The sequence below is a fragment of the Pyrus communis genome, chromosome 15 (assembly GCF_041283825.1).
Source record: "Pyrus communis isolate YQ-2024b chromosome 15, ASM4128382v1, whole genome shotgun sequence".
Lineage (NCBI taxonomy): Eukaryota > Viridiplantae > Streptophyta > Magnoliopsida > Rosales > Rosaceae > Pyrus > Pyrus communis.
Genome location: NC_142579.1, coordinates 42565749 through 42582924, shown reverse-complemented (window position 1 = coordinate 42582924; position 17176 = coordinate 42565749). Strand labels below are relative to the sequence as shown.

General features: G+C 39.4%; 4 protein-coding genes across 9 annotated transcripts; 1 reads left to right on the top strand and 3 right to left on the bottom strand.

Annotated features, from left to right (window-relative positions):
• Positions 1-44: 44 nt before the first annotated feature.
• LOC137718195 (uncharacterized) lies at positions 45-1992 on the bottom strand. Its single transcript, XM_068457699.2, has 3 exons — positions 1148-1992; positions 932-994; positions 45-703 (listed from the first exon to the last, which is right to left on the bottom strand). Exons 1-3 carry the CDS (start codon positions 1586-1588, stop codon positions 272-274), a joined length of 936 nt encoding a protein of 311 aa, XP_068313800.1. The 5' UTR covers positions 1589-1992; the 3' UTR covers positions 45-271.
• Positions 1993-2609: 617 nt separating this feature from the next.
• On the bottom strand, positions 2610-5059 carry LOC137743753 (uncharacterized). Of its 2 annotated transcripts, none has more exons than XM_068483700.2 (4): positions 4421-5059; positions 4168-4326; positions 3988-4058; positions 2610-3055 (listed from the first exon to the last, which is right to left on the bottom strand). In XM_068483700.2, the coding sequence occupies exons 1-4, from the start codon at positions 4751-4753 to the stop codon at positions 2983-2985; spliced, it is 636 nt and encodes a 211-aa protein (XP_068339801.1). In that variant the 5' UTR covers positions 4754-5059; the 3' UTR covers positions 2610-2982. The 2 variants fall into 2 exon arrangements, with proteins under 2 accessions (XP_068339801.1, XP_088541311.1); XM_088685185.1 differs by having other exon boundaries at positions 2916-3055; positions 3988-4063; positions 4421-4881.
• Positions 5060-5513: 454 nt separating this feature from the next.
• On the bottom strand, positions 5514-8477 carry LOC137712986 (uncharacterized). Of its 4 annotated transcripts, XM_088684899.1 has the most exons (6): positions 8129-8477; positions 7903-8014; positions 7041-7549; positions 6784-6918; positions 6561-6578; positions 6390-6513 (listed from the first exon to the last, which is right to left on the bottom strand). In XM_088684899.1, exons 1-4 carry the CDS (start codon positions 8330-8332, stop codon positions 6811-6813), a joined length of 933 nt encoding a protein of 310 aa, XP_088541025.1. In that variant the 5' UTR covers positions 8333-8477; the 3' UTR covers positions 6390-6513; positions 6561-6578; positions 6784-6810. The 4 variants fall into 4 exon arrangements, with proteins under 4 accessions (XP_068308319.1, XP_068308314.1, XP_068308326.1 ...); XM_068452218.2 differs by having other exon boundaries at positions 5514-6697; XM_068452225.2 differs by having other exon boundaries at positions 5928-6578.
• Positions 8478-11335: 2858 nt separating this feature from the next.
• LOC137715476 (putative alkaline/neutral invertase D) lies at positions 11336-13815 on the top strand. Of its 2 annotated transcripts, XM_088686847.1 has the most exons (5): positions 11336-11434; positions 11587-12039; positions 12170-12601; positions 12703-13261; positions 13394-13815. In XM_088686847.1, the coding sequence occupies exons 2-5, from the start codon at positions 11683-11685 to the stop codon at positions 13687-13689; spliced, it is 1644 nt and encodes a 547-aa protein (XP_088542973.1). In that variant the 5' UTR covers positions 11336-11434; positions 11587-11682; the 3' UTR covers positions 13690-13815. The 2 variants fall into 2 exon arrangements, with proteins under 2 accessions (XP_088542973.1, XP_068310922.1); XM_068454821.2 differs by having other exon boundaries at positions 11384-12039.
• Positions 13816-17176: the final 3361 nt, after the last annotated feature.

Below are 17176 nucleotides of genomic sequence, written 5' to 3'. Positions count from 1 at the left end.
CATCAATCAAACACCAACACAAATGTAAATCTCAAAGACCAAAATTTCATTACAAGCTTCTCTTGTATTATAATATGGAATTATAGGTAACCAATTAGATACAATATGTCAATAATACTATTATATATGCTAAAACCGTGACAAAAAACTGTTACCTTAATAATTTGCTAAAACCTCAACAAACCTTTTGTTTGGATAAAAATTACACCCCAAGTATAGTAATAAAATTATTGGGGGTAAACAATGAAAAATAACATGAGCCAAAGCCACGTCATCTGGAGTGGAAGCGAGGTTTCTTGACCCTGCAGATTTCGAGTCTCTTCTGCCTCGCCTCAGCTGCCCTTTTTCTGATCATATTCTTGTTAACCAAGCTAAGATCAAACGGCTGGGAGGAGTTCAACACGTTTGCATCCCTAAAACAAAGGTTAATGTGACCACCGTGTGGGCCCGCATTGATCTCTCTTCTTTGAGTCTGAGCCGTCTGATCGATGTTCAGCTGCTGCAGTTGACGTTGATAAAGAATCAGACTGGGGGGATGAATTTGCATTATTGGCATTTGCACTTGATGAGGAAGTTGGTAAGGCTCTTGTTTTGGGGCCGCAGGAGCCGAAGTTACATACGTGAGTTGAGTCAGTTGAGGCAGTTGGCTTAATTGCGCGGCTGGTTTCGAACTTGGATCCGTATCCACATGGGTCTCCTGTTCCTGTTTATGGCTAAATTTCGTTAGCTGTTTAAACTCCAAGTTAAGGCCATTCATCTTGTCAAAGAAACGCTTCACATTCTCAAGCTCGTGCTCAAATTATCAAAAAGCGAAATTACATAAATAAATTGAAAACGAAAAAGGATAATCTGGCTAACGCCTAAATTTGAGAAAAAGGCAGAGAAATTGCTGCAAAAGAATCAAAAACTAAAAAATTAGAAAAATACTCACTTGATATCGCCATTTTTCCTTCGAAGTCAATTCGTCCACAATTGCAATCCAGTCCTCTCTCTTCTGCAGAACCAAAATATATCAGAAAACAGTAAATAATAGTAAATAAATTAAAATATTTAATCCGTAAATTGAAAGAAAAAAAGGAGAGAGAACCCAGTTGTCAGAATAGCCAGATAGATAATCAAAACCCATATCAGAGAAACAAAGAAATACCCTTTTTTGACTAAAGAGTTTACTACTCAAGTGGTCAGGCTGCTTCTCGTCAGATTCACTGGGCTCGAAGCACAGCGGCGTATCAGGGCTGGAAGTCTCCTCCTTGACTGCATTAGGGACGGGGGGCGGCGGCGGAGCCTTGGCCGCCGAAGGCCGGCGAGCCAGAGAAGCCCAGAGTTGTAGTGAACACAAAAAATCAGGTCCAATCAGACGACGCAGAGTGGAAGCGCATCCGTCGTTCTTCAGGGCGAGTACAGATCTCTTTCCCTTGCATCCCCAGATGAGCTCGAGTGGAATTGGAAGCGGAGTCTCCAATTCGGAGATCATGTGAGGAAGATGAATCAGGATATTCGCCACCTCTATCTCGCCGTCGCTGGCGTTCGGAAAACAGGGGAAGAGGAGGAGCCTTTGTTCCATTGTTAGTGTTTCTCTCTGTTCCATTGCCTTTCACTTTCTCTCTCTACAATTGAAGATTTTGCAGCAATACTGCACGCTTTCTGGCCAAAAGCACGTATATATATGCGCAGGAAGCAGGGCGGACGACGGCGGCTGCGGCGGCGTTGAAGGAAGCGAGAGAATTGGACGAGAGGGTTGACAGAGAAAGCAGAGAGAGTGAGTTGCTTGGAGGACGGGTATTTTTTCTGTGTGTTTTATATAGAACGCGAGAGAAAATAATCCTTGAGGAGGTAGGAGAGAGTGACACGTGTTGAATAGAAGGAGACTGAGGCCGAGCCCCTAGGGTTTATAGTCTTTGTAATTTTTTATTAATTTTTAATAAGAACGTGTGAAGCACTGGAGAGAGAGAGGGAGGAGAGAGAGAGTTTTCGTTCATCCTTTTGGTTTTTCTTACTTTCTGTTTTCCGGGTTAGTTATTTTGCTAAGAAAGAATCTGCAATAAAGTCAATTGAGGGTAGAATGTCTTTTAATCCACGTTGGACTACGTGTCGTGCGGCCACATGCACAGGACCTTTTTGTAATTTTGCATGAATAACACTCGGCTATTCAAATAATGAGTAGAAATTTTTGTTCAAAATTACTCGTTTTCGATTCATAGAATTTCGTATTTAAAATTAGATTTGTTTGTATAATCAACTTTACAAAAATTAATTAAAATTAAGATCAACAACTATATAGTAGCCTAGTAGTTGGGAACGAATTCCAAAGCTGTATTTCACACGACACGTCCTGAATTCGATTTCTAGCGCATGTGAATCACACGATAGTGACTAGGGGAGATTGAAATGTCTCTGCAAGTGACATAGCATTGGTGAATCAAACAATGGTGACCAAAAGGAGGTTAAAATGCCTCTATAAGTCTACTTATCACCTAGATAGATATGATCTGGTGTGGTAAAGCCACCAACTGATTTTAGTCATCTGTTTTAAGCATTATAAAACGTCTTTGAATTTGCTACAATAGATTGGCAGTATAAAAGGTTCTTCTCCAATTGTGGACGAAAAGTTAAACTCGAAACCAATTTTGTTCACCTTCCTTCATGCAATGCGTCCTTAAGACTCACTACAATGAAAAGATGATTACATCCAAATGCCGAATAATAGGCAATCAGAACAAATGCCCAAGGCTGTGATTGGTTTAACTAAGCTGCTTGTTTCTTCCTCTTTGCTATTCGATTTCTACTGGCCACCATAAAGTCGTCATTCGAGCTGCTATCTTCAGTCTTCCGCTTCTTGGACTGCTTTGATGCGTCTTTGGAGACCCGTGTTGGCGGCTTCTTATTTGAAACTGCTGCGGATGATGGTGTGTTCTTCTTAACAGTAACTGACTTTGTGCTCGTCTTTACAGAAGATTTCATTGGATAATTGAGCTTTTGCAGCTAACTCTTCTTCTGCTTCTTCTCAAACACTTTCTCTGCCTCTTGTTTGGGTAGCAAACCATGCTCCATCATCCTGAATTCACATTGAAAATTTGAAATCCATGCTTTTAAGGAAGCAATCTAGGTATAATTATGCTTGGTCGGTTTCTAGTTTCTATTTCTGGAGTTGTAGCACTGCGAATAATCAAAAGGGTGAGTGGACAAGACTCCCACCATTGCAGGATCTGGGAGGATTGAAACATTCTTGCTCTTACCCCCAGTTTGGGGAGAAGCTGCTCAAGGGCTTCACATTAGCAAATGGGAAGGAAATGAAGGAGTGCCCTATTTATAGGCAAGGGAGGATAGGATGGACAGGCTTATTCTACATGACCCACTGGCCAAGCTTTTCCATTACAAATCCGTCCCTTCAGGTTGCAAACAACCAATCTAAGTCATCCGCAACCTATAGGTTGCAAACAAGCAAAACTGGTGCTAAAACCATGAATCTGGAATCTGTATTTTACAAGTACGACCACCACTCAGACATCAACCGAAAAGGCAGTTTCAAACTGTCAATTGCAAGCTATAACAAAACCTAAAGTGCCCTAATGCAGCATCCACCAAAATAAACATTTCCTGATTCCCATACATGCCAAACAACAAGGACATGGTTGAATGGCAGGTATACGTGATCTAGCTGCAGAAAGCAATGATATGTTTCATTACTTGTATTCCAAGTTCACCAAATTGGGTACTTGATCAGACATGCTTTCTGATGCTTCAAAGTCAGCACTTCAGTGCATGCTGCAATGGCCAGGCAAGCAGCATAGCGGAGACTAAATAACAAGCCATGACACTTAACACACTCCAAAACAAATTCTATTTCCTGATGGAATGAGAAGCAAGGCAGCTCAAACAGCAAGCAGTAAACCCAGCAATAATTGTTCAAGCAAATCCAATTATCGGACCCAACTCAGCGAGCAAAAAGGGTGCTGCAGTTAAAGAAATGGGGAAGCAAAGACTCACCAGAACTGTGCGATTTCGCTACTGAGAATTTGCTGGTGAAGCGACTCATAAAATTGCCTAAGTGGGTCCTTCTGAACTTCAAAATACAACAAAACAATCACCCAAAGAATTTCAAAGCAACATTTATAAATCCAAATTAAAGAAATAAGAGAAAGAAAAAAAAGGCAGTTGTTAGTGTACCTTCTCTGGAGGGTCCTTCTTCTGACCAGGCAAATCATACACCTTCTTCTCCCTCTTCTTCTTCTCCTCCGTCGCAGCCTCCGAAGCCTTCCTCTTCCTCCCCTTCTCCTCCTCCTCCTCCTCCTCCTCCATTTTTTTCACCTTGTTGTTCTTGATTTCCTTCATCCAAATAACCCGCATTCGTCAGTAACACAGTAAAATTCAGTATTTCTCTCAAACAAAACCCAAATTTGAAAAAAATAAAATAAAGAACCTTTTCGGGCCTCGAATTCGAACTCCTTTTCGGCTTCAAACCCAATTCCTCGTCGCTCACGCTGCCGTTCTCCTCCTTCTTCACTCTGGGTTCTTGTTTGGGCTTCGCCGTCGTGGGCTTATCGGAATCTTGGTTCATCTTCTTCTCCTTCTTCACCTTAGCGGCTTCTCTGACCTCAGATCTCGCCATTCCATTCGCATTGCCACTGCTTTTTGTTGGTTGCTTCTTCTTGAGCTCCAACGCAATCGAACCCAAGCTCTTCTCATCGTCGTCGTCTTCTTCCGCTTTCACCTCCCTCTCCGGCTTCGCGGGCTTCGTGTCCTTTGGCGGCATCTCTCAAAATTTTCAGAGTGTGAGAAAAAAATCGCAGGAAAAAAATCGGAGGGAGTGAAAAGCGAGGCTGTGAACTTCGATATTCAAAAAAGGTCAAAAAAATATCCACTCCTTTTGCGGGTTTTTCGCGGTTTGAAACGTTTCGGGAAACATTTTACTGAAAGAGGAAAATCCGGCTTCTTAAGATAACGGGCCATGGTATTCATTTAGCCCAACTTAACATGGCCCAAATTAAGCCCAATAACCTAAGTCCAACAAGACCCAATAGGCCCAATTTTTTTTTTTTTTTGTCAAACGATAGATTTTGTTAGATTAAACGTTAGATTAGGGAGCCGACAGGGTTCAAACCCATATTGTGGTGCAAAGTTAACACTCCTTTTTACCACTGTGGTAGAGGGTCACCTGCAATAGGCCCAACTTTAGGCATAGCCGGTTTTTGTTGGTGGAATTAGTGTGTGTTTCCGTGTGTTTATGAGCACAAGTATCTCATACACATATCTGTTAATCTTACTTATTTGATTTGATGATTAGAAATATAAAAAAAAAATTAAAAAAAAATTATGTGGTAGGCTAATATGCTAAAAATGTGTGATATTCAACTATTTTATATAAACAAGAAATTTTATTAAAAGTTCAAGTACTTCTTAAAAGTGCTTCCTGAAAACATTATGTACGTATTTATACCAAAAAAAACAATTTTACGAGCTAAAGTCACTTAGAAACAGTTACATCATGTCCAAACCTTCCCTGACAGTGAAGATTTGCAATCAACAAAGAAGCATATATTCTTTCTTTTATCCCTGTTTTATGTCTGCATAACTAATATTTTGGAAAATTAAACATTTTAGCATCAATATCCCCCCACCCCCACGACTCGGTGGGGAAAGTGTCCAAAAAAGATAGGGACGAACAAAGGTCGGTGAGACTCGGTTGGGGATTAGATTCTGCAACCGAGAATTTATGGCCAAGGCACAAAGGCGACACAACTCACGACTGCACTGCAATGCAAACCTCCTAATTGAGACCCCACCCCAAAACCCTAGATATGTCAAATCATCAAAAACTAGCTTGCTTGGGGAAAAGTTAACCTCCATTTCCCATACTACTCTTATATCCTCTTGCTGTCAACCCTGCAATGCCACGTTGCATCTCGAACCAGTGATACAATGTCACGTAGAAGAGGTAATACACGTAAATATTGTATTATATTAGTTGGAAACATCCTACAGTGACTTGGCTTATATAATAACATCCTCGTCCTTCAGCTCAATCACACAAGAGAGAAAGGAAAACCTTTGCTAGAGAGAGAGATGGGCTGGTTATTGAGTGAGAGAAAAGGAAGGCGTGGATGGAGGAGAGCCTAGCCTCCGTCTCTGCGCCGCCGTCGTTTTTAGCGACTGTAGTTGGCATCGTAGTTGCTTTATTAATATTTTCATCTTACACCAGCTACAAGTCGCAGATGGAGAGAACTCAATTCGGCTTCAATATATTTCTCTTGTTTCTGCCCTTGTTGTTGATCGTTGTTGCTAACTATTTGCTCAGATACCGGAACTTTCCGGCGAGGACGAAGGAAGAGGCGGCTGATAAGGCAGCTGAAGGTGGAGGAGCATCCCCCTGGGGCGTGGCTTTGTTTCTGGGGCTGTTGCTGGTCTTGGTGTCTTGTCGGTCTTATATGCAGTCCAGGTGACGGCCTCACTGGGGTTCTTATCATTAGTTCAGATTATTATGTAGGTTACCGCTTTGAGACTCCATGCATCATCATTGTGTAACAAAGCATTGTGCAGCAAGAGAGCTAGCCGGTTTCATCTTGTAAACAAATCCCTTTCTGAAATACAATTGTTTCACCTTTGAGATTTCTATATATAGATGCCTAAAACCATGCTACAGGCCCAAATGCTAAAAACTGTCGAGATGCTTGACAAACACTTCTTCCCACTTTCCAGCCTAAAGAATAGACGCATAATTTACACAAAACCTGTGAATCCTAAAACTAAAAAACTCCACATGAAACTACAGTGTGACAATCTAACCTGCCGGAAGCGATGCCGAGACAATCATCATGATCCGTTCTTCAGTTTGGGTACTTTAAATCTAGATGAGAACAACTTCGGAGTCTCAGAAATGGTTACACCATCATCTGCTTTTCTCTTCGAACTGCCGTTCCCCTGATCAACCAGAAACAAAACATCAAAGTTGTAATTTTAGTAAAAGATAAGGTCCTCTACTCCACAGTTTAGCATCGACGACACTACGAAAAAGCAGAAGAGAGAAGTAATATTGGAAGTACCTTTTTGGTCTCCTTTGTAGATTGAGTAAGTTGAGCAGCCGAAAAATCTTTCTTCACAGTTACATTAATTTTATCCTTAGCACTACTCTTGCCTCTAGCTCTTGTTGTGCAACGGTTCAAAACAGGAGTAGACGAAGTACTTGCTGCATTTCTTAACAAATCCAAATCCTTTGAAAGTTTCGAAATTTCTTCCTTCAACTTGTTTGAATCAGTCTCCACCTTAGCAACTTTACTTATTAATATTCCAATCTTTTCATCCTTTTCATTATTTGAGGACTGTAACTGCTCCATACTAGCAAGAAGAGTTTGTATCTTTGCATTCGCCTGCTCGAGTTCAGAATTCTTGCTCTTCAGTTTAATTTTGAAATCCTTTTCCATAAGGCCGTACTGATGCCACGCGAAGCTCTTTTCGGAACCAAGCTTATCACATTGCTGCTTTAAGGTGGTGTAATTGTTGGAGTGCAGGTCAAACCATGCTTTGAAACCTTCTAACTCACTGTCCGAGTATTCTGCAAGTACAAAAACATCAAGAATAACATCACAAAAACAGTCCGAATATACACCCACATACAACAAGTACCTCATAACCTGACTAAAGTTTACAATCTATGGCTCAAAAATAAGAGGCCCGTACTAATTTGATAACATGGGATATTTTGACGCAAATATCATCGAAATCAAACAAATTCGAGGTGCTTATATAGACAATACAAACCCAATACAATGACCAGAAAATAAATACCAAACCCAAGTTTTCTTGTTCTTCGAAAAACAGAATTCTATCGAATCCAACATAATCTTCAGAAAATCAAGCTGATAAAGGAAGAACCTTTTTAGCATATACGAAAAGATCAACACTCACCTAACTTGAGTTTGGTGGTGTAAGCCTCTTGTTGCTTCATACTAAGCGCCCACCCTAACTTGGCCGCCTCAACGGAGCCTTCCATCTCTTTCAATTCCAAATCCACCTTCATCTACACACATAATTACAAGAAACCCACACAAAATTTCAGAAACCCCCCCCCGAAAAATCGGATGCCAATACATGAAACCCTAAATTTACGAAATTGGAAAACTGGGGAAATTACCTGGCGGATTTGATCTCCCAAGAGATGAAATGCGGAGACCCACTTCTCTTCTTGCACTCTGACGCGATCTTCGAAGACTTTTCTGTCGGCGGTCATTGTCTCGAGCTTCGATTGCTGGGACCGCAGCAACTGCACCACAGCGTTGAATATGTTCTGCCAATTCTGGCGCTGAGAGGCGGAGTCCGGGCGTTCTTTGGTTCCCATTTGGAAAGAGAAATCGCAGAAGAAGAAAAAAAAGATCGGGTCTTTGGAGAGCGGAGTTTTGGGGAAGAAGAAGAATGAGACCGTTGGAGAGAGAGCAGCAGTAACAGTGTAAAGAGTTGGGAGTTGTCAAAAGTTTCAACGGTCGAAAAAAATCAGAAAAGGTCTCGTGTTTGATAGCGAAGCGGTGTATCAGATGAGATGTGAGAGTGAGTTGGATTGGGCTGAGTTGGGTTGTATTTAAATAACTTGGGCCTTCACATAATTTTTGTCACTTAGTATTATGGTTTAGTGATATTTTTTTTGTAAGTGATAGATTTTAGATTCGATTCTCACCAAATGCGAATTTGAACCACATTATTGCTAGCTCATTTTGAGACTTAGGCTACTCTCTCACCCCTTTAGTGTATAATATCGTTTCCTCAAAAAAAAAAAAAAATTCTGTTTTTATTTTATTCGGTGCTGTTTTGGGCACTCTGAAAAGTCATTATTCACTCTTTATTTTATTTTTTTTCAAAATAAAAATAAACTTATGAGCATAGTTAATATATTGAAGTATAATACTATCACAAAAGTATTTTGTAAAAATGCTTTTGTTTTCCGTACACATTTTAATCATTCATTAAATTGCACGTTTTTATAACTCTAAAATACTATACACATACTTAGGTTTTTTTTTACGTTGAATACAGGTAATATATTTTTCAGTAAAATATATCAAATTCACATTTGCTGTGACATCCCACATCGCCCAGGGGAGTGATCCTTAAATGTATATTCTCATCTCTACTTAGCACGAGACCTTTTGGGAGCTCACTGGCTTCGGGTTCCGTAGGAACTCCGAAGTTAAGCGAGAAGGGGGCTAGAGCAATCTCATGATGGGTGACCCACTGGGAAGTTGCTCGTGAGTTCCCAAAAACAAAACCGTGCAGGAATGGTAAGCCCAAAGCGGACAATATCGTGCTACGGTGGTGAAGCGTGCTCGAGAAGTGATCTGCCCTGGGTCGGGATGTGACAAATTGGGATCAGAGCCTAACCCTGGTCGCGTGTGTGCCGACGAGGACGTCGGGCCCCTAAGGGGGGTGGATTGTGACATCTCACATCGCCCAGGGGAGTGATCCTTAAATGTATATTCCCATTTCTACCTAGCACGAGGCCTTTTGGGAGCTCACTGGCTTCGGGTTCCGTAGGAACTCTGAAGTTAAGCGAGAAGGGGGCTAGAGCAATCCCATGATGGGTGACCCACTGGGAAGTTGCTCGTGAGTTTCCAAAAACAAAACCGTGCGGGAATGGTAAGCCCAAAGCGGACAATATCGTGCTACGGTGGTGGAGCGGGCCCGGGAAGTGATCCGCCCCGGGCGAGGATGTGACATTTACGATGCATATTTTTAATATATTATCGAAAAATAATATAAATATATATAATAAAATAAAAAATGGCCACATTTTAAAAAAAAATAATTTTTTTAGCAATTTTGTTGAATAATACACTACGTATTTTTTACATAATAGACTCATTTCATGTTTTACTAATTATGCTTGTGAGGAGTGGTTTTTTTTTTTGGAGTGTCCATAATCCAAGTGCAACTATCACTTAAATAAATATTACGTATAATTAACCATTCAAATTTCATGCTATGTTGCAATTTGGAAGCTACGCTTTGCGATGGCCCTTTGCCAGACTTTTTCAAAGGCATTATCGTCTTTTACATTTGGTTTTTTCAGTCAAAATTGTTTCTAAGATTAACATAATTTTTTTACTTTAGTCCATGACAATGATAAAAGTGATCCACCTAATTTGTCCACCCTAAGTCATTTGAGATGAATTTTCATTTTGCCTCTCAACTTAACAGAAAAGTTGATGAAGTTAAAGAAAAAGACAACCAGTGCAACAAAGATATAAATCGAGGACGAAATAAATTATTAGTAGAGCTTAGAGACAAAAACTAAACTTGTGATATAGTTAAAGGACCTTTACTACAATTTAGCTTTTATTTTATATAATTGAAGCAGAAACAATTAATGATAACATTTGGGTGTAAAGAGAAGTTTAGATAATTGGTTAGGTTTTTTATTAGGATAGATTAAGAACTAATGCTGGGTCTAAAGTGATAATTATAACTAAATAAAATAGAATGTGGGTGTAGAGAATAAATTGTGTAAAGATACAAACATTGGATTTGAATTAAATAAATACGTCATGGAACTTGCGCTTGACTATTCAAAGTTATCAATTAAAGAAATTATGTAAAATTAATCACTTTTGTGTAGGATTTGTTTATGAATTTAAGTTCTCCAACTTTTTGAACCACCGGTTTGTTATGTTGTCAATAATTTGTTTACCATATTATAAACGCATTTGCTGTTGATTATGCGTGGCAAACTTATCTCACACATGTTGCTGACTGTTTTAATTACAAAATATAATAAAATTAACGTGAAGTTTACAGAATGAATTTATGTAATGAATGATGTCCATTATTAATGCCCAACTGATATGTTTTCTAATATGATTTTATATTTTTCACGCGCGTGCAATGAGTTAAAAAAATATATAATGCTTAGTTGTTCACGTATCAAATAAACATCCCTATTGACAATGATAATATTAGTGATATAAAGAGAGCTGTTATTCTCATCTCAATGTCTTATCTTCCCACCTACCTTTTTATGAAATTTTTAATTACAAATTTGTCAATTTGTAAAATAACTAATAAGGTCCTTAGTTACCCCCCTTTTGCATAACTTTATTTTTATTTTTTTATAAAAAAAAAGAAAAGTTTGGGCGTGATAACTCTCATGTTATGTTTAGACGATTTGTCTCCCTTAAACTCTAACTCATTCTTCCCTTCTCCCTTAAACACTATGTTTAGACGATTTGTCTCCCTTTAACAATAACACCATTTACTTTTTACAGTTACGTTAAAATTCATCGTCTTGTACTTAGCTTTGATGTAAAAAACTACGAGACCACTTGCTTCCTTGTTGCCAACTTTTTTTATCCTCCCAATTCCCTCCACCATATAAAATGCCACATTGCTCGCATCACCACCAGGGCGACCAGCCATCTTCTTCCTTTCGTTAGCTTTTCTGCCACGTTTTTGGGTAAGCAAAAGTTCTACTCAACGACTTTTACAAAAAATAATAAAAGAATTAGTTGTTTTCAATATCCTACAACTTTATGTGTTTAATCTACCTCACTTTTTTGGTAGTGCAAACGGTGTGAAATGTATATAACATGATATTTTGTTGTGAAGAACTCGTGTTGGCCAACATATGCAGATTCTTAAACCCTAACTTTGATACAAAATCGCTGTTTTCGATCAATATTCAAGGATCGAGAATCCAAAGATATGTCTCCAGTTCATGCCGATCATGCTTCACAAACTGGGAATACAACAACTCAAGAGACAGTCGTTTTTGAAATCGGAGAAGACTCCGATTTTCTGAGGTTACAGGACAGGCCTAGACCAGTAAGTGTGGAGAAGAAGAGATCCTTCGGTGAAAGGTCGTTCAGCGAGTTGTCCAATATAGGGTCTCCTTGTAGAAGATCCAGTTTTCTGGGGAGTCCTAGACTGAACTATGAGTCGCATCCCGTGGTTTCCGATGCCTGGGAAACCCTGCGGCGCTCTGTCGTGCACTTCCGAGGCCAACCTGTTGGAACCCTCGCCGCTGTCGACCATTCTGTCGAAGAACTAAACTATGATCAGGTAAACTTTTAATCAAAAATACAACTGAGGAACACTAAACCGACTTGAAGCCGTATATCCATATTTTGTAGCCAGTTCCTTTTGTGCTTACTTTCCTCGAATTAATGTTACAAATTTATTTCATGTATAGGTGTTTGTTAGAGATTTTGTGCCAAGCGCACTGGCATTTTTGATGAATGGAGAGGAGGAGATAGTGAAGAACTTTCTTTTGAAAACACTTCGCCTCCAATCATTGGAGAAAATTGTGGACCAGTTCAAGCTAGGAGAAGGTGTCATGCCGGCGAGCTTCAAAGTGCTCCATGACCCCGTAAGAAACTTCGAAACCATAACAGCGGATTTCGGAGAGAGCGCAATTGGAAGAGTAGCTCCGGTTGATTCTGGATTTTGGTGGATAATATTGCTTCGCGCTTACACAAAGTCTACCGGGGACACTTCGGTCTCCGAAATGCCCGAATGCCAAAACGGCATTCGCCTCATCCTGGATCTTTGCCTCTCGGAAGGATTTGATACTTTCCCTACTCTGCTCTGTGCTGATGGTTGCTGTATGATTGATCGCAGAATGGTTAGTTTATTTGCGCATTTTATCAAACACCTTCAGTGTACTAATTGCTTCCATATCATTGTCGATAACACGTCAAAATATGATAAATATACAATTTGCAGGGTGTGTATGGATATCCAATCGAAATTCAAGCACTGTTCTTCATGGCATTACGATGCGCTCTGGTTCTGCTCAAGCAAGACAACTGCGGCAAAGAATTCGTGAAGCGCATAACCGACCGCCTCCACGCCCTGAGCTACCACATGCGCAGCTACTTCTGGCTGGACCTGAAGCAGCTCAACGACATCTACCGCTACAAGACGGAGGAGTACTCGCACACGGCGGTAAACAAGTTCAACGTCATGCCGGATTCGCTGCCCGATTGGGTGTTCGATTTCATGCCGAGTCGCGGCGGTTACTTCATCGGCAACGTGAGCCCGGCCAGGATGGATTTCCGGTGGTTCTGTTTGGGCAATTGCGTGGCGATTTTATCGTCGTTGGCTACGCCGGAGCAGGCGTCGGCGATCATGGATCTTATTGAGTCACGGTGGGAAGAGTTGGTCGGAGAAATGCCGTTGAAGATTTGCTATCCGGCAATAGAAAGTCATGAGTGGAGGATTGTTACTGGCTGTGATCCAAAGAATACTAGATGGAGTTACCACAATGGAGGCTCTTGGCCAGGTAAACTTATGCCTATAAAGTACTCGCTCATTGGCGTTTTGTTCAAATATTTTTATTTAGAACACGTAAAATGTTTTGGGAAATGAAATTTGTGTGAAAACATGTTAATTAATGAATTTGTGACGGTCGCAGTACTGCTGTGGCTGTTAACGGCAGCATGCATAAAGACCGGACGGCCCCAGATTGCAAGGCGTGCGATCGAGCTGGCGGAGAGCCGGTTGTCGAAAGATGGGTGGCCGGAGTACTATGATGGGAAGCTAGGGAGGTACATGGGGAAGCAGGCACGGAAGTACCAGACGTGGTCGATAGCGGGGTACTTGGTGGCGAAGATGATGCTGGAAGACCCGTCTCATTTGGGCATGATAGCATTGGAGGAGGACGAGCAAATGAAACCCCTTATTAAAAGATCTGCTTCATGGACCTCCTAATTTCTATCATTTTTCTTTCTAAATGTATGCAATTGCGTGTTACAATATTGTATGCATGCAGGCACTTTTGGCCATGTTAATTTGGGTGAGAAAGTGGAACTTTAAGCACCGAGCGTTTAAACACCATTTATAGTTTATACTCTTCTTTGAAAAAAAAAAAAAAAAAAACTGAATACAGTTGGTTATCAAATGGTTTCTTAATTTTAATTTTTTAATTTGATAGCTTAACTTATAAATGATTGACAACTTCTATATAAAATCCCATAAAATCACAAGTTCAAATTTCATAACTTTTTTTGGTCGAAGGTAAGCGTCTGCCTTCATGTTTTCCTTCGCTTTGCCTTTGTTCGAATTTCTAACCTAGAAGGACAAAAAAAGTTTAGGGAAGAGATACGAAAAAATAAGTGGTGAGACACGAAAAAATATATCATTTAGTCTACTTAAATTATGACACTTGAAATACTGTTTAACCGTCATGGGTCATCACCCAAAGTTTTTTTTTTGGTTTTTATCCCGAACAATCAAATGAAGTTTTGCAAGAAGAAAAGTAAGAGAGAGACTTGCAATGAAATGTTAAGTCTAAACTCTAAAGTCTCATTTAGTGGGCCGAATGAGATGGGTAATGTCCAATTAAATTGGACTTGTAACCCGGGTAATGTTTGTTATGTCTAAATGTAATTTGAATTAAACAACACAAGATGAGTTATGAGTTCAAAATAAGATGTGTTATGTAACTCACCCTCACACTTCGTTACAAGTCTGTTTGTGCGAGGCCACTGCGCTAGGCGTTGTTTCTCTCAGTTCAACGCTCACGCTTCACCTTCTTCTCCATTGATGATATCTTCTTCGTCCACACCATCTCTCTCTCTTCCTATATCGGGACCATCGATGTTATCGGGTTTTGCTGGTGGATCTGATAGCTTCACCAAAGCCAGTACAGTCCTACAGGCCTAATTAGCTTTTCAATTCTAACCTATTCCGTATTCACTAGAGCTAGTACAGTCCTATTGGCTTAGTGAATACAAAATAATAGATATGAGTCCAATCAAGTCTCATCCAATCCAATCCTATCCTGCAAGTGACATCCATACGAATCAGGACTTTTGTGATGAAGGCCTAGTCCCAAAGATGGTCACTCTTTTCAAAAGCCTCCCTTATTTGCATACTTTGGACATAACTCAACCCAATGAGAGGGGGTACGTTGAAAATCTTAACTGAACTCTCCCATGGCTACCGCATGCGTGTCGTGTGTATACGTTATACTTTCTGACACATCAGAAAAGTTCATGGGCTTGTTGGACTGCAAACTTAAGAAGGCCTAGCCGCCAGTTGCTTTTCCTTTCTACCTTGTACCCAAAAGGCCCAAGATTTTGCGGCATAAAAAGTGCTTTTATTATAGTCACGACCAAAAGGAAAAAGTGCTTTTGTCGTGTGCTGCCAGTCGCCAATAATAGCTAGTTTCGTGAGTGAGATTCTACCTTCCAGCTTCAGTTTTTAGGTCATGAAATATCAGAAACCACAGGCTGCTCATGCAATTGAAAACTACGGGAACAGGACAATTGTAATTAGCTAATCAAATTGTTAATCAAGTTCAGGAACGATGGCGCCAATCAAATTGTCTTTTGGCGAGATTGCAGAGTGAGCAGACTACAGCTGTTGCGCGACTTATTCAGTCCTCCTCCAGGCTACAGCTGTGTGGTCTTATTCATTTGAGATAAGGCATAGCCGCATAGGCTTAAAGTTTGCACCAAGTGACAACTACACCTTTCTCTAAGTGCACGTGCGTTAGCTATACGTTTCGTGATGAGTGAAATAGTGATATTAGAAATCACAACAATTACAGTCAAAGTTCTTATACCTTACACTCTCACTAAACATAATTTGTACATAAGTAACACAACACAATTTCACGTTTTATAGATGCATTGCTCTTACATTGATTACGTTAATTTTTTTAGTATGAACTATATTCTATACTAATTTATACTAAAGAGGAGGGAAGAGGTTTAAATTCGGAGAGCAGTGGGTTAAAGAAGAAGACCCTAATCAACATAAAAAGTCCTAACTGCCAGGGCAATCCACCGCTTACAATATGTAAACTAAACTAGTTGATATTTGGCTAATGCGTTAGAATTCCAGGACACACATTGGCACACGTTTTTGTAGCTACAATTTCGTAACTTTTTATAAGGATTCAAAATGTCTATATATATAATTCATCATTCAAATAACATCCTTGCAAAAAATAGAAAAATTGAAAACCATTATGACATTCATTTGTAATGAAGAAAATGGACGAATATGGTTCTTCAAACAAATACTAATTTTAATCCAAGGGTCATATGTCTGTAGATTTGAATGATTTTTTAAAAGATGTCTGAAATAATACATAAAAGATAAACGGTTAAACCGTTGAAATAAACTAAAAATAAGCCCCACAAAACATGTGTCAACAAATATATATCTCCAGATCATAACCTTCTGTTAATTATTGGTTAGTGGATTAATAAGGTAGCTAGTTAACCCTAAAATGATTAGACATAGGATGACGATGATTGGGTCCAAAACTACCAATAATCCATTGCTAACCACTTCATTAGTGGCATTTGGTTCGGTATTCCACTTCATACATACCTACCTATATAATATAGTAATGTATATATATAAATATGAACATGGATTCTCTTCGGATCCAGTTGTCCTAATCCACATAGTCAAATCATCCGGACCATTGAAATTTGATTAAACGGCTACAAATAGAGGTCCATTTTAAAAGTTATTATAATTTTAACCATTAGATCAAATTTCAATGACTCAAATGATTTAACTAGATGAACTATGACAACTGGATCCGGGAAGGATCCTTGTCCTATAAATATATAAGTTGGCCAGAAGACTCCATTATCCATCCCATCGTATTATACCATACTATCAAGCTACCAAACAGATTAGTTTATGACAAAAAAACGCTGCATTCGACCCCATATATACCTCAACGGGGGATGTGATTGATGCTTAATTAATTAACATTTTCTGGTTTTTTATTTTAGAAGACCTGTCCGCCCAGCCAACATACACAAAAAAGTTCCATGCATGGCCTAAATAAATATCAATCCATTTCTATTTATGGGGTTTTTCTTTATTTAATTACCTTAATTTACAACTATTAATCCCAGCCACTTGATTTTGGAGCAGTGCATATAGTTATCAACCCAAGAGTTTTGTGTTTTCTTTTTTTGTGCATGCTTGAAATTCATAAGACGATCCTTATTAACTTTGTATTGTAAAATTATATATGAGAGTTTCGAATTCTAAACCAAAACAAACTTTACTTTTGAATTAACTTTAATGATTTTTGTTCTGATTCGTGTTCGATTACATCAAGAGATTTGTATTGAAATCAAAATTAGAAAATGAAGAATTGATTGATTGCCATGTCTATCAAGGCTCCATACTTCACAGCTAGCTAGCTAGATTCACTAGCTGC

Excerpts from the sequence above, each read along its gene's own strand:
- LOC137712986 (XM_068452213.2), bottom strand. The coding sequence starts at position 8,332 with ATGGGAACCAAAGAACGCCCGGACTCCGCCTCTCAGCGCCAGAATTGG. Across the intron at positions 8,015-8,128 it reads TGGGAGATCAAATCCGCCAG|ATGAAGGTGGATTTGGAATT; the intron begins GTAATTTCCCCA and ends TTATGTGTGTAG. Across the intron at positions 6,919-7,040 it reads CTACAAAGGAGACCAAAAAG|GGGAACGGCAGTTCGAAGAG; the intron begins GTACTTCCAATA and ends CTGGTTGATCAG.
- LOC137743753 (XM_068483700.2), bottom strand. The coding sequence starts at position 4,753 with ATGCCGCCAAAGGACACGAAGCCCGCGAAGCCGGAGAGGGAGGTGAAA. Across the intron at positions 4,327-4,420 it reads CGAATTCGAGGCCCGAAAAG|GAAATCAAGAACAACAAGGT; the intron begins GTTCTTTATTTT and ends ATTTGGATGAAG. Across the intron at positions 4,059-4,167 it reads AGAAGGACCCTCCAGAGAAG|AAGGACCCACTTAGGCAATT; the intron begins GTACACTAACAA and ends TTTGAAGTTCAG.
- LOC137718195 (XM_068457699.2), bottom strand. The coding sequence starts at position 1,588 with ATGGAACAGAGAGAAACACTAACAATGGAACAAAGGCTCCTCCTCTTC. Across the intron at positions 995-1,147 it reads AACTCTTTAGTCAAAAAAGG|AAGAGAGAGGACTGGATTGC; the intron begins GTATTTCTTTGT and ends TTGGTTCTGCAG. Across the intron at positions 704-931 it reads AGGAAAAATGGCGATATCAA|GAACAGGAGACCCATGTGGA; the intron begins GTGAGTATTTTT and ends AGCCATAAACAG.
- LOC137715476 (XM_088686847.1), top strand. The coding sequence starts at position 11,683 with ATGTCTCCAGTTCATGCCGATCATGCTTCACAAACTGGGAATACAACA. Across the intron at positions 12,040-12,169 it reads AAGAACTAAACTATGATCAG|GTGTTTGTTAGAGATTTTGT; the intron begins GTAAACTTTTAA and ends TTTCATGTATAG. Across the intron at positions 12,602-12,702 it reads GTATGATTGATCGCAGAATG|GGTGTGTATGGATATCCAAT; the intron begins GTTAGTTTATTT and ends TACAATTTGCAG.